General features: G+C 43.6%; 1 protein-coding gene across 2 annotated transcripts in view; it reads right to left on the bottom strand.

Annotated features, from left to right (window-relative positions):
- rapgef6 (Rap guanine nucleotide exchange factor (GEF) 6) overlaps positions 1-15,043 on the bottom strand; it is a 139,978-nt gene that overhangs the window by 89,136 nt on the left and 35,799 nt on the right. The window contains exon 4 of one of the 2 annotated variants that reach the window (XM_085797178.1): positions 10,803-10,886. In XM_085797178.1, coding sequence (XP_085653304.1) covers positions 10,803-10,886 — 84 coding nt within the window. Of the gene's footprint in view, positions 1-7,979; positions 8,139-10,802; positions 10,887-15,043 lie in introns of those variants that run through there. The other variant, XM_085797179.1, reaches the window with a different exon arrangement.

The raw sequence follows: 15,043 nt of genomic DNA on the forward strand, positions 1-15,043 counted from the left end.
AGTTTTTATTTATTGACATTAGCATCGTGGATTTAGTTGCGAACAGAAATGCAGTGTTTAATGGCAATCAATGCTTCTTCTTCTTCTTGTATGTGTATATATTTAGGGTTATACTACAATAGTGGCATGTCAAAAGACAATTAAATCATTACTCACAATAATCTAAAATGTCATGATTGTGAACAGGTCCATCAGCTGCAGGTGAGAGCATTAAGGATGAGCAGAAAGTGAAACCTAAGACCGGGCATCAGCAGCACATATCAGAGATGCAGCTGAGCTGCTGGTTTATGGTGAAGCTCTAAACCCGCGGTGGATCAATAACACTTTGTGGTTAACACCTCAACACGACTGCACACAGTCCGACTCCTCACAGACCAAAATCACAACCAGCTCTCCACTCACTACTGTATGATGCCCATGTAAAACTGAACCCTTACAGACGAACAGCAGAATCAATGCTGTGTAGTTGTGGTGTCATAAATCAGAAAAGAACATTTCACCGTGTACACCAGTTTATCCAGAGAGAGGCTTTTTTTTTTTGTGCACAATGTGAGTCTTTGTGCAGATTGAGCTGCAGTCAGCTGGAGCGGAGGAGAAGCAGCTGATGCTGTGGTGAGACCATGAGGGTCAGTCTGCTCTTTTCTCATCACATGGAAATCTCCTACGTGTCATCTCCAGTTCACTCTGAGAATGTGTTTCTCTCCCAACGGAGCCACGGAGGAAAAAAACAAAACGAAATGAAACACTGTGGGTGGCAGAATTGTAAATAGAGTCTGAAAAAGGGGGAAAGGATAGGCTTTATTGTCCCAATGGGAAATTTGTCCTGGACTAAAGCTGGTGATTTGTAGCAGTGCGGTCAGATTGCTGTCCAAACTGCTGTTGAACACAGAGAAAATCTGGCGTCAACACACAAAGACTCTGCTGATGTGCAACTTCATTTTGTGCTCTCACAAGCCCCGAAAACAAGAGCTCAACACAATAAAACCTGCAATTTACTGACCACAACTGTCTTTTTTTTTCTGCAAACGATCATTTAACAGTGACCTTCGAAGTGCAGGAACAACCCCCTCTTCTGTTCTGTTGAGTAACGGCCAGACTTGGTTTTGCAGGATGTTATTATATGACAGTGACATTAACCTTTGACCCTTTGGATAGATCATCAATCATTTCCTCATTTTATCTGCGTTATAAATTGTGTCATAATTAGCGTATGAATTCTCGAGTTAACGACCAAAAAACTGTGCTTTGTTAAGCGACAGTGACCTTTGACCTCCGCAGACATCAGACTGTCACAAGGTCACATCTTCAAATCTCAGACGTTTTTATCTAATTTACTATCATATATAATATTCAAGAGGAACTATGCAAGTCCAGTCACTTTTCTTCAATAAACAAGAGATTACGGGTTACGAGGCGTGTTCTTACAAGGTTGGTTTTCAGCCAAGAGACGCTAGGTGGAAGGCAGAGAGCCTCCATTCTCCCTGGAACAAGTTACAAGTCATTGATTTAACCAGCACAATAACTCCAAAGCTGTTTAATTAAGGGTAAAATGTAGCAGGCTAAAAATCATGCATAGCTCCTCTTTAACTGTTCTTGCATCTCAGCAGGATCACATCCCAGTCACCACAATATCCCACTGGACAGATAAACATCGGCCACTGCCATCAGGATTTTTCGATGGCTGATGTCAGTCAACGAGGTGAATATCGGCCGATATACCGATGTTCAGCCGATGCATCGGTGCATCCAAAAAAAACGCCATCATACACTCAGATGCACTGAAGGCCTGGACACTGTGTCAAAGCCTCATGTCAGTTCCTTGAGGTTTAAATGCTCCTTTCTCTGGAAATATCAATATGCTGGATAATGGCTTTTCACCTGACGAGAGCACTTTATAAAAAGCTAAATTGTCCAATAATTTGTGAAAAATGTAATGTTTCCTGTAGAAAAAAAAACCTGCTTTAAATGCTTTTCAGCTTCTTTTTCTTTCTTTTTTTTTTTTATTGTGTTGCCAAAGAGCAGCGAGTGAGCCTGGCTGCATCAGCAGGGACGGACTTCACCTCGCTGTGTGTCTATGTGTCCTGAGTCTGAACCTGTGGGACGACTCCGTGTTTCCAGGCTCCTGTTGGCAGTGAGACGTCAGATAAGTTCATCCACGGCTAATTTCAGTTCATGTTACAACCATGAGAGCGAGAGCGGTCGTCACAGCGACGGGGTGGTCGTAGTTCTCAGCTTCACGTTTTCAGTGTTCGTTCGTAGACCTCACTTTGAAAAAAAAAAACCTCCTCACAAGATTTCCTTTGACCGTTTCCGAGGAAATCTGTGTGTTGGAATAAAAAAACAGCTCCAACTCCGACTTTCATCCTTTTTTTTAATCTTCCTCCATCATCACAACACATTATAGAGACAGACTTTCATCTGAGTCCTAAATCAAGAGGCTGACATTGTAGAATTTGGGGTCTGTGCCGGTGTGTGAATCTGTGATTAAGGACGTGATGAGATGAAAGTTTGTATTTTTTATTTCTTTTTTCTTTTTCCGCCCAGAGAGAGGAAGGGCCAACAGAAAGAAGAGAGGGAAGGATGAAAGGGAATGTAGAATAATATGAGGAGAGAGAGAGATGAAACGGCGGTGCAGACAGAAGTAAAGTGGACAGGACGTGGGGAAGGAAGAGATGGAGGTAGAGAGGAATCAGTGACAAGATTATGGGAGAACAGAAAGAGAAAGGGATGGAAAGAGAGAAACGAGAAGTAATAGATGATATAGAGGTGACTGGAGGTCGAAGTAGAAAGCCAGAGGGAAGGAAGGAAGGAAGGGAGGGAGGAAGGAAAGAAGGAGGGAGCGATGGTGTCAGAGAAGGAGAAGTGAGAGTGAGAACGCTTCCATAATTAAAACCAGTCGACTCCTTAAACAACGCTGAGTCGCCGCTTTCAGCATGGAGGTGCGTTCACAGCCCCGCGTGTTCACCGGGGATCACCACACACACACACACACACACTGATGGAGCTGTTGAGACGGGGTTTCTCTCTCACACACACACTCACACATCCAGGCAGCCGGCGGGAAACAGAGACGTGTGTAATTATCATCTGCATCAACACAGACGCTCCAGAGAGAGAGAGAGATAGAGAGGATATTTCAAGGTGTCTCAGGAAATGTCTCAAAATTCAAACAGCTTTTTTTTTTAAACCCTCTTATCATCCAGACATCTGATCTGTTTATTTATATTTTAGAGAAGTATCAGTTCTGCTCTGTGTGAGAACATCGAAGTATCACACAGACTGAAACAGAAAATTATCAGCGATTGTTTTAATGACCAGTCACATGTTGACAAACCAAAACGTTTCCCTGTTGTAGCTTCTTATATTTCAAAATTTGACTTTTTTATTTTTTAAAGAGGAACTATGCAGGATTTTTACCTCAACTATGCTACATTTTTACTTTAGCTCCCAGCTTCAGAGTCCTAGTGCTGGTTAAATCAATGACTTGTAACTAGCTCCAGGGAGAATGGAGGCTCTCTGCCTTCCACCTAGCGTCTCTTGGCTGAAAACCAACCTTGTAAGATTAGAGCCTCCGCTGGTGTCCCAGCTCTCGTCTCTGCGGCACTGCCACAAACGCGCCCCCTAACCCGTAATCTCTTGTTTATGACAGATATGACTACACAAATATACAAATCGTAACATCATACACGATATATAACGTTATTCACCGCTCCATGGATTGATTTCTCGCCAGCTTCGTTGTAAACAAATGCACATGGAGGAGAGGAGGGTTAGCAAGAGACCAGACTTGTATAGTTCCCCTTTAAAGTCAAGTGAGCGAAAACGTAGGTTGTTTGGGAGCAATAAAGATTTCTTGGTTTCCTTTACACAAAAAAGAAATAAATAACAGATAAAAAACATCGGTATCAGCATCGGCCATCGGTGTGGGCCCAGAATTTCACAACCGGTGCATCGCTATGTCTCATATCATCAATCATGCGACATGTGACATCTCATTAACCTCCTCCTGGGAAATTCTGCTTTTCCCCTCGCCTCCCCACGTTGAGGTCAGAGGTCGGCGTCAGCTGCAGAGAGCGTTCCCCGAGCCGAGAGGCGTTTACTGTCATCTGTCAGTGACACTTCAGTGAGGAAGACGCTTCCAAACACATGGGCTGCAGCTCCAGGACCAGCAGCTCAAATTCCTCACATTGCTTCACACCACAGGACTTTTTGTATGTGTGTGTGTGTGATGTTCGTCTGCTCGCTCATTGGTTTGATCAGAAAAAAACACAAAAACGACGGAGTGACTGGGTAAAGATAACTCAATCCGTACGCCGTCTGTCTGTCTGTACAGACAGCAGCACCAGACGCGGCCCCTGGTGGTGTGGTGTGAAGAGATCCCAGGGAGGAAGGCCGTCTGCTGGGCACAGAGCGCTGCGAAGAGCCCTGAGCCTGGAGGTCAGGCCGAGTCTGACAGATCCCTCCACACTCCACTGAGGCGAGACGCACGGTCCCTGTCAGCGCCGCACAAAGCCTGCCAAGCCTATCTCCTCACTGTGTGTGTGTGTGTGTGTGTGTGTGTGTGTGTGTGTGTGTGTTTGTAGTTGTGGAAGGACAGGAAGCTAAAAATAGACCTTCCATGTTTGCTCCTTCTTCCTTCGTCTTTCTTCTTCTCTGACCTCACACAAAAACTGAAAAAATCAACAAACCTGAGACAAGCAGAAGTCAGCTGCTGCAAATCAGTGTCTCGCAGAGGAAATAAGGAAAAAGAAAGAAAAAAACAAAAACCTCTGAAACCAAACCTTTTTGGTTTGGGCAAAAATAAAACGCAGGTTTAGAGTTTCATCAAACAAAGACGCTGATGAAACGTATTAAACAACGAATCACTGCTTCAGCCTGGAGAAGTTTATCTCATGCCCTCTTCCACAGCGCTGAGAGAGAGAGAGATCAGGACAGGTCAAGATTTGAAACCAAAAAACCTCCAGAAGCCCCAATAGCTCCCGCCTCATCAGAAATCATCGACAGTATAATATCTCCTATAGATCTGGTGAGTTCAACATTTCCACAGTTTAACCACAACATGTTCAGACGCCCTTCAAATATCAGATCAGGACAGGAGCCAATATAATATAACCGTACAGGTAATGTCTCTCACACACACAGGAAACAGCAGTTTAATGTTTTCCTGTAATTTCACCTCCAACTCATTCATTGAGACCAAAATACACAGAATTACTGACGACAGCGATTTAAACCAGGGCCGATAGTTTTTTTGTTTTTGCCAAACTCTGTAACGATGGAAACTGATTCAAGGTCTGTTTCCTCCAGACTTCTCTCCCCACAGCGTTTCCAACCTATAGATTATTGCAAATCAATCACTGACTGCGCTCTACTCTCACACAGCGCAACATTTTGTGTGCGATGAGCTTAAAAGGTTTGAAACTGAACCTGTGTGTGTCCGTGTGTGTGTGTGCTGGATTTTCAGCAGGTGAGGATTCCTGTAGAAACCAGTTCAGTGGCAGAGCGGGGAACAGGTTCAGGCCCCAGTCCAGTGACAGCTGCAAGACAGAGGGCCCCGGGCAATAAAGCATGACAGCCGGCACGGAGAGGAGAGGAGGCCACACACACACACACCACACACACAACACACACACACCCCTGGACATTTTAAGAGCTTGGAAAAAAACAGGACTGTGACCAAAACAGAGCTTTTAGTAAAGGACAAAAAGAAGAGGGCAATTCACCCCTACAATTTGAAACAGTGCAAGTACATTTTTCATCTATACTTGCTCATGTACAGCCAGTAAATTTGCCTTTTTTTGCACTGATTCTCAAAGAATCTGGTGCTGTATCTGTATTACAGGTGTCACTGTCAGGCCAATGTGTGTGAGAATCATGAATGAAAAGGAAATGTGAATATTTGCTTTGTAAGTTGATTTATGGTGTGCACCCCTAAATTTTCAGCTTGTAGCCGCTGTGCTCCGAGTAAAAAACGTTTGTCTGGATCTCTATTGAAAGTAGCAAAGAAACAAGAATAAAGTTCATTTGAATATAAAAACAGGCTTCAAGTTTTGCAAAAATCACACGCACAGGTTCATGTTTACATCTGAAAGAGTGAGAGACCCTGACAGAGAGGAACAACCTGTGATGTCTCGCTGAAGGAAAACGACAACATAAAGTCTGTAAAGATGTAAAAAGTCCTTTCTGATAGACACAACTTGTGTGTTGTGCAGATGCAACTTATTACAGATGTTTGCACATGTTGCAAATCATCAACAAACGTGTAGTTTAAGTTGCTCAGAGCGCGTTGAGTCGGTCGGTCGGACGGAAAACAATCCTGCAGTGAAACAATGCAAAAGCTCTGTGAGTCTGTGGGGGAATGTGGTGCTGCAGGTACTGGGACGGCATCCAGGAAGTCCAGTTTATCAGATGCCAACACACACACACACACACAAAACACACACACGCAGAACAGTTAACAATCCCAGGAGACTAGACGTCACTCCTCTGGACAGAGTTACGCTGGCAGTTGTTTTATTTTCCGTTGGTCGGTGATGGCAGAGTAAACACACTGTGGAGGCTGAGAGTGTGTTCTGTCGCTCAGGAGCCGACAAATAAACTTCACACTTTACTCTTAACTTTGCACCAGAAGGTTTTTTTGTGTTTTGAAGCTTCACTTCTCGAACCGACAAAATGGGCTGTTGAGAGCGTAATTTGAGATTACACACACACTCTCCGAGATTTTGAGAGAGAGAGAGAGAAAGATTCAGTCAAAAAAAATCAAAAAACCTCCCAGGCACACAGTTTTTTGGCACCGCCGTTTCCACGGTAACGGCGGCCGACAGCAAAGAAAGAAAAAAATAAAAGAAAAAAAAGAAACCGCAGACTGAAATCCAACTGAGACGCACAGACACACTGGTTCTACTCCACTCTCAGTTTTCTCTCTCTCACACACACACACACACACACACACACACACACACACACACCGCTGCTGCTGCTGCTGCTTTCAGTGTGACGTTGGCCAACACTGACCACTCTGACTCACACACACACAACTTAAGAAGAGCTGGCCAGCAGTCAGCGCTACAGAAAGACCACCAGCACGCACACATTACACACACACAAAAAAAAAAAAAACAGGCAGACCGACTCCAGGAGATGACGTAGTGGGTCATTCAGAAACATTACGGCACAGTACAAAGGTGAGATCGGTTAAAAACGGGGGGATTTCATTTAAAACCACAGCAGATCAGAGTGAAAACTGTAAAACAGAGCTCCAAACGAGAGAGAGAGAGAGAGAGGTGGGGGGGGGGGGGGTTAACCGTTCATGCTCGACTGAACGAACATTTATGACACAGAGCTCCAGATTATCTCAACTCGCTCTGATCTTCACTTTCTTGTAGAGAAGCAAGTTCCCAAAAAAGCTCAGGAGTCTGATGGAAAAGTGAGCCGAGTGGATGTTTCACATGTGAAACAAATCTGTGTTAAATGTTATAATATGACATAATAATCAATAATCTAATCTGAGCTCTTTATTTGATCCACATTATTTCCTCTTTAACTCAGGAGCCCAACAATAATTAAACCTCTTTGTTTTTGGGTGATAATAAAGTAAAGAGCGCTCTGTTTCTGTCTGAGATAATCAGTGCAGATACGACACAGTGTGTTATTTCAGAGTCGTGGGGGCCCGGCTTGGCCCGGCCCGGCCCGGCTCGGCGGTGGGCGAGTTGTCCTGCCACAGCGCCGTGGGGAATTCCTGCGCTATCTATCAAGGCTGGTTAAAAGAAAACGGCGGCGTGCAGGAAATGGAGCGTGGAGCTGAGCTGAAGAATGCATGGAGAGCGAGGGAGTTTTGAAAAGTCTCCATTGAAACAGCGCTGCCGCAGCAGTGTCGGCGGCTGCTGCTGCTGCTCACGTTACAGAAAAACATCTGGGAAGGAAAAGAAGTGAGAAGAAACAAACAAAAAGAAAAAGTTGTAGCCGACTGACAAACTGACCGGGAACAGGAGAGTTGGAGCTCCACTTCTTTAGATTCCTTGTAAATGAAATGATCTCCAGCATATTATCCACAAAGAGGAGGAAGAGGAGGAAGAGGAGAAGGAGAACAGGACAAAACTCCAGTCGTCCAGGTTGTTAGATCCTTCAGAGAGTTGTTTTATATTCCAGAGTGAGAACAAGAGAAAAGTTTCCTCAGAAAGCAGAAGTAGACGACTGACAGCCTCCCAGTTCGTCTTCAACTGAGGGAGGAGTGTGTGTGAGTGTGTGCGTGTGTGTGTTCCCTCCCGCTCCACTCTGTCTGTCTGTCTGTCCGCTGGCTCCAGGGAGGTGTGTGTGTGTGTGTGTGTGTGTGTGTGTGTGTTCATATGTGTGCGTTTTGTGTGTGTAGCCTGCTCATTTCCTGCCTGGATGTGCTGCTGGGCTCCAGGCGGCAGGAACACATGGCCAGCCACTGTTCTGCCAGGGGTTCCGCATTCCACACACACACACACACACACACACACACACACACACACACACTTGCACACAGCACACAGCACACAAATGCAACACACACACACACACACACACACGTATGCACAACACACAACACTCCCCCATTAGCTCCCTCTGTGACCCTTCCCCAGCTCCCCTGCTGCTACTTGTACTCCAACACACACACACACACACACATACACACCCTCCAGCAGTCCTGTGCAGGGCACCGACCCTCCCCCTCCCCCTCCCCTCACTCTGTTATCAACTGACCCACACAGGAATGAACACACACACAGACACACACAGACACACGCAGCCCTGAGGTTATTGATACTCGGTCAACTTGTCTCTCTCTCTCTGCTTCTGTTGTTGGTCGGTCGGTTGGTACATTGTGTTGTTGTTGTCGTCTTTGTTGGATAAACTGAATCAACTGTTGCACGAAGGTTTTAGTGACTTCATCTCTTAACCCTTTTCCACCGGCCAAAAAACCCGTTTAAACCCGCTAACAATCGGCTTTTAGCGGCAGTGGGAAAGGCGCACCGCTAAAATCGCCTTCAATCGGCTCGGCTCTGATCGGCTTGCAGTGGAACACCAGACCCGGGTCATCCCGCTGATTTACGTGATGACGTTGAGCGTTACGTGACGCCACGTCATCGCGCCGGTCGCGTCTCATATCACGCACCAAAACAAAGATCTGCTCTCATTCGAGACTGGGATTTGATCAAAAAAGACTGAAAACAATCGGCTCAGACCCGGCTCATTTTGGTCAATGGGAAAGGATTGTTAGCAGGTCGACCCACGTTTAAAAAACCAGTGTTGACTCGCTAATTTTAGTGGGAAAGCGGCTTCAGTTGTGGACGTTGAGTCAACGTTTACATCAGAGGTACAAAACACTGAGAGCAGAGGAGCGTGTGCAGCATCTTAACTACAGACACTCTGGGCGTCAGAACTCTTGGGAACCTGTAATGAGCTTTTTTACTATTTTCAGACATTCAATAAACCAAACAATTAACAAATAAATCATGAATGAGAATAAAAAGCCCATTTTTATATTAATGAATTCATAAACCGCAGGAGCCAGAGTTATAAGACATGATTTATATTTCCTTTTTATACTTCTGCTGCAGCAATCACAGGAATCAATAACTTTTTATCTCATTATATGGACAAATTCACTGTTATAACATGAGCCAATGGACTCAAAACTTAAAAAAACACACATCACAGTGTCCTCATGTAAAGTGGTCCCATAATTTTCCATGACTTCCCCAGAGAGCACTAAAAGCTTCGAGCTGCTTCCCTTCACACAAATTCCATGACTGACAGGAAACATGTCAATGTTGGACGAAGTCAACGAGTGAAGTTTAAAACCGGACCCGAGCCAATCGCCTCGCAAATACCTTCCATATTTTGAATTTGAACATAAATGCACCACAGAGGAACCTGCTCCTCCTCCTCTTCCTCCTCCTCCTCCTCCTCCTGCTTCTGTTTCAGCCCAACTCCAACAACATGGAGAAGAAGATAAACACTGAGCACCGACCGACCTTCAGCAGTTTCTGCCACGGCTTCCTCTACTGCAATCAATCCCACTGTTTAAACAGGTGCAATATCTCTGTTTAAAGTATTTTATGAGCTGTTTTTGGCCTTCTTTATGACTTCTGGTGAGGAGGAGGAGGGGGAGGAGAGAGCACCATATTTTCTTTTGATATCACTGATGAATCTCCACCCATGAACTCCTCCTTCATTAAACAATAAACGGTCACGACAGACACGCAGCTAGTTTTTCTCCCCTCACTGTTTCACAAAAAACACTGATCAATATTAGAAAACTGCAAGAACAAGATATTACAAACACATTTAAATGAGCTCATTTGCATCACAGCCCAGTGTTAACAGCTGTTTATAGACCAGAGAAGCTCCGTTTCTTCGCTCACAAACAGCTGCAGCTCTTTCTCTTTTTTATCTTTTTCTACTAAAATTAGCATCAGGACAAATTTTAATCTCCTGTTTTATAAGACCTATAATGTCTGACACGACTGTTCAGTACATTTGGGTTCTAGTATCATATAAAAAAAGAACCATGGAAGGATTTAGGTCTTCATGTGAATCCAACATGGCACTGCATCACACAGGTGTTATATATACACACACACACACACACTTGTTTCTGTGTGTGTAGGTGGAGAACATACCAGTGTACACGCAGCATTCACCTATATGTCTCTTTTCTTACCTCGTGCTCCGTGACCTGTTTAACAAGCTGACAAGATATGTCCTCCTGTCTCACTGCACCGTGCTGTACCTATGAGTGTGTGTGTATGTGTGTGTGAGTGTTTATTACATACCAGCATCTTGCCAGGTACATGTGCTCCTTGACGAACACTGATCCAGAGAGCAGGATGTACCAACAGGTAGCGATGCTGTCGGGGCTGCAGCACAGAGAAAGAAAGAAGACACCGGTGTGAAAACATATGTGTCAGAAATCATGGACAATGTGAACTTTTTATATTTCAAGATTGGGAATGAATTGGTTTGGATGTATATTTATTCCTCTACACATGCATGTATTTGATGAGTTTGATGAGGGAAACCAAGAAATCCCATTAGCCTCTGTAGCGTAGCTCTGAGCAGCTTGCGGCTCTGCTCCACCGTTCTAAAAATAGCTTGCACCAACAAATAAAGGTAACGAACCTACTGCTATGATGACTATAGAGATCATGGCAATGGGCCAATTTGCCAAAATGTTGAACTATCCCTTTAAAGTTAAATCCTCCTCTTCTGTTCTTTGTCTAAAGTAAAGGCCAGGTTGGTAGGTTAAACATGCACTCTGCAAAAAAAAAAAAAACTAAATCTAAGGACAAGGATGGATCTCATATATAATGAGTCATCAGTCAGTGAAGACGCTGCATTAACGACCGGGCCGACCGTTTCTGTCTGACGACTCTGAGCTGCTCTCACAGTCGAGCTTAGGTTGTGCTTTTTTGGAAAGTTTAAAAGTCCCCTGAAGTTAAAATGAATCACTTCTGCTTCCTCTCTATAGCTCTACTTACTGTGACTTTCTGAATATGTCTCTTAAATACCTGCACTATGTTACATGTACTTTTTGCGCTGATTCTGATTTGACTTTGGGCTGTTTCATTCTTTATGTCCCCATACATTCACGGCTGAATGGGCAAGAGAGACCAGTTTAACACACGCCTGGATTCTTACTTTACATTTTCCAGAGTCTTTGAAAAACATGGAGGTTACATTAAAGGGACTGTGGAGTGAAAATATAAAGTGTACATCTGAAAAGCTTTGAATCCCTACTGATGCATTTTGCATTAGCATAAAATGTGTTCTCAGGATGCAAAGCAGCACAAAGCCGTGATATAAATGTGCCGTCAATGCAAGGTGGAGAAAATTCATTAACGTCAAGCAGAAGTGGAGTCACGTAATCTGATCCATCATTCACAACAAATGCAACACGTTATTCTTTTATATATGGAAATGAACAGATATAAACATGGTGTGTGAGACTGTCTGTGCTGTTTCATGTATTCATTCCGTCTATTAACCCCCGAAAACACCACCAGGGTAATTAACTTTATAATGAGGCGGGTGCTTGAGCGTGAAGTCGCCATCATACATGATGAAGAGGTCGGTCAGAGGAGAACACGTCTGTGTGTCTGTGTGTCTGTGTGTAGAAAACAGAGACTGGGACGGAGGAATGAGGAGCGTGTGGAGTGTGTGTGGGGATAAGAGAGCAATGCATTATGGGTATGGCTCTCATGTTATCTCTATCTGTTCATTCCTGGAAAACAACGGTGGCTTTTCTGTGCGATGCATCACAACAACTACAACCATCACATCACATAAATAAAGGCTGTGCACATGTATGTATCACTTTCCCCCTGTTTAAAGGGATAGTTCAACATTTTGGTAAATTGGCCCATTGCCATAATCCCTACAGTTTTAGGAGTAAGTTTGTGACCTTTAAATGTCGGTGCAAGCTATTTTTAGAATGGCGGAGCAGAGCCGTGAGCTGCTCAGAGCTACACTACAGAGGCTCGTGGGATTTCTTGGTTTCCCTCATCAAACTCATCAAATACACAATCCAACAACTCCAAAACGCTCTCGTGGACAAGTTGTGACCTGCACATTCACCACGCTATGAGATAATAACAGAACGTTACCAGACAGAGTTGTTTTAGAGGTAAATTCAGAGACTGCTTTTTCGATTGTTTTGTAAATCTGTGCAGGTAAATAAGTTCTTTATGGATGTGTGGACACAAACATGTACTGTATATGTATAAAGCAGTTGGTGAATATTATATAATACATAAGTCAAAGATGATTCATTAGGGACCTGGAAGGTTTAGGTTATTGAAAAGTGGAGAAGAGGCAGGATTAAAAAAGGTTCAGTTTCTTCCAGCTCCTTTTCAGAATGTGTGTATTTTCGGTTTTGTGACTCTTGTCTTAACTATTTGTTTTGTTTTGACTCTCTCCTTTTATAGTGTTATTTTGTTTACATGTTCGGAATAATAAGTCTACATTCAAATATAAACAATGACAATTATTCTCACAAACCCACTTCAGCAAATATATAGTATTACTCGGGTGCACTAGCCTAATATTATCCTGTAGAAGACAACTCACAAACTCATCTCCTGACAGAGCACAGAGTAAACACCTCACTGGGATGAACGAACTTTGCAATGGAAACGATGCATTTTATAATAAAAGTGCGGAAGAACCCGTCTTTAATGTGAAACAGTCACATCTCACTGGTACCGACACGACCGATCCGATCAGTGAACCCCTGAACGCAGCATCTTATCTCTAATAACAGAACGTTACGAGATGGAGTTGTTTTTGAGGCAAATTCAGAGACTGCTTGCCGAAAAACTGCCCCCGATGGGAACGGGTATCAGAGGTTTTGCATGAATTTACCTCGAAAACAACTCCCTCTTGTTGTAATGTTCTGTTATTATCTCATAGCGTGGTGAATGTGCAGGTCACAACTTGTCCACAAGAGCGTTTTGGAGTTGTTGGGTTGTGTATTTCACGAGTTCGAGAAATCTCATTAGCCTCCGTAGCGTAGCTCTGAGCAGCTCACGGCTCTGCTCCGCCGTTCTAAAAATAGCTTGCACCGACAAATAAAGGTAACGAACCTACTGCTAAAACTATAGGGATTATGGCAATGGGCCAATTTGCCAAATTGTTGAACTATCCCTTTAAGCTTGGATCTGTATTCACATACAAACTGTAGGTGGTTATTTAAACGACAGTCTGCAGCTCAGAGAGGGAACGAGTGGCTCTTTACTTTCTAGTCATTTTGTCTTTCTCTGAGTGTTTCAGTGCAATTTTGAAATCTAACCTCTAAACTCAGACACTATGAGATGATGTATAATGATTATCATCATGAAACTCCTTTGCTTCATGTCTTTATATGTGCACAGACTCACTGAGCAGCCAGACCCAGACTACACGGGGCCTGAGTATCTTTCTGTAATTGGTTTGTGGTGCAGAGTTGACTTCATCTACTCAAGTGAGATTATGTGATGAAAACTGTATTGAAGCGGTGATGCTGTGTTCATTCAGCCTTTTACATCTGCTGCTGTAAATCCCTAATCATTTATTTTGCACACAAGGTAGCACACTTCATCTGTTTCATATAACAAGAACTGATGTTGTCGTTCTGCACCAAAAAAAATTATAAACTAAAAATATAATTCCACTTTTTATTTATCCACCAAAAGTCTTTTCTTTTTTAGTTTTTTGTGGTTTTTGTATATATGTAAATTATATATTGAAAACAGGTGTATTGTGAGGATTAAGTGGAAAAACACCATCTTGTTTGTTGATGTTTTTGTAACAGTAAAGCTGTAAGTCTAAAACATCGTGTTCAAACCAAGTAGAAACAGAAAAGATTGTGGACTGTTGAGTCTAAAAGTGATGAACTGTTATTATGGTTTCAATGGAGAGACCTTGATTTCATCTGCCTGTAGTGTACTAGTGTGTGTGTGTGTGTTTACTGGATGTTAAATTAAACCACTAAGTGTCTAATGTGATTGTAGCGAGGACGATAATACATCAACAGGATGCAGAGATTTTCTCCTCCTCCTTTCATCCGTCTCTATCCTCCTTCTCCTCTCTCTCTCTTTCACGGCTTCATCCCTCTCTCTCTCCATCTCTCAAATTCCTCGCTTCATTTTCTTGTGTCGCCTCCCTCTAAAAACTGCCATCCTTTCATCCTTCTCCTTCTTTCTTCAGCCTCGTTTCCTCTCCTCTCTCATTCGTTGCCTTCCTTCCTCTCTTCTCTTCATCTCCGTCTCACCATCTACTCTCTCCTCTTTTCAGCACCCTCCTGCATCTCTCTCATTCCTCTTCTCTCCCTTTTTTCCACATTATATGAAGATGCTGAACTGACTTCTTTTTTGCCGTCTACACCTCATCCATCCCAGAATCCATTGAGTCATCGCCTGTGACAGACAGACGGAGCGGAGGGTCGACAGGCTGTCGATGGATCTGTCAAAATTACCGTCGGCTCCACTTCAGTGTTCTCGTGCATAGAGCTGCATCTTAAACCTGGACTGAGCTTCAG

Source organism: Trachurus japonicus, chromosome 14 (assembly GCF_045865225.1).
Source record: "Trachurus japonicus isolate A0001 chromosome 14, Traja_1.0".
Classification (NCBI taxonomy): domain Eukaryota; kingdom Metazoa; phylum Chordata; class Actinopteri; order Carangiformes; family Carangidae; genus Trachurus; species Trachurus japonicus.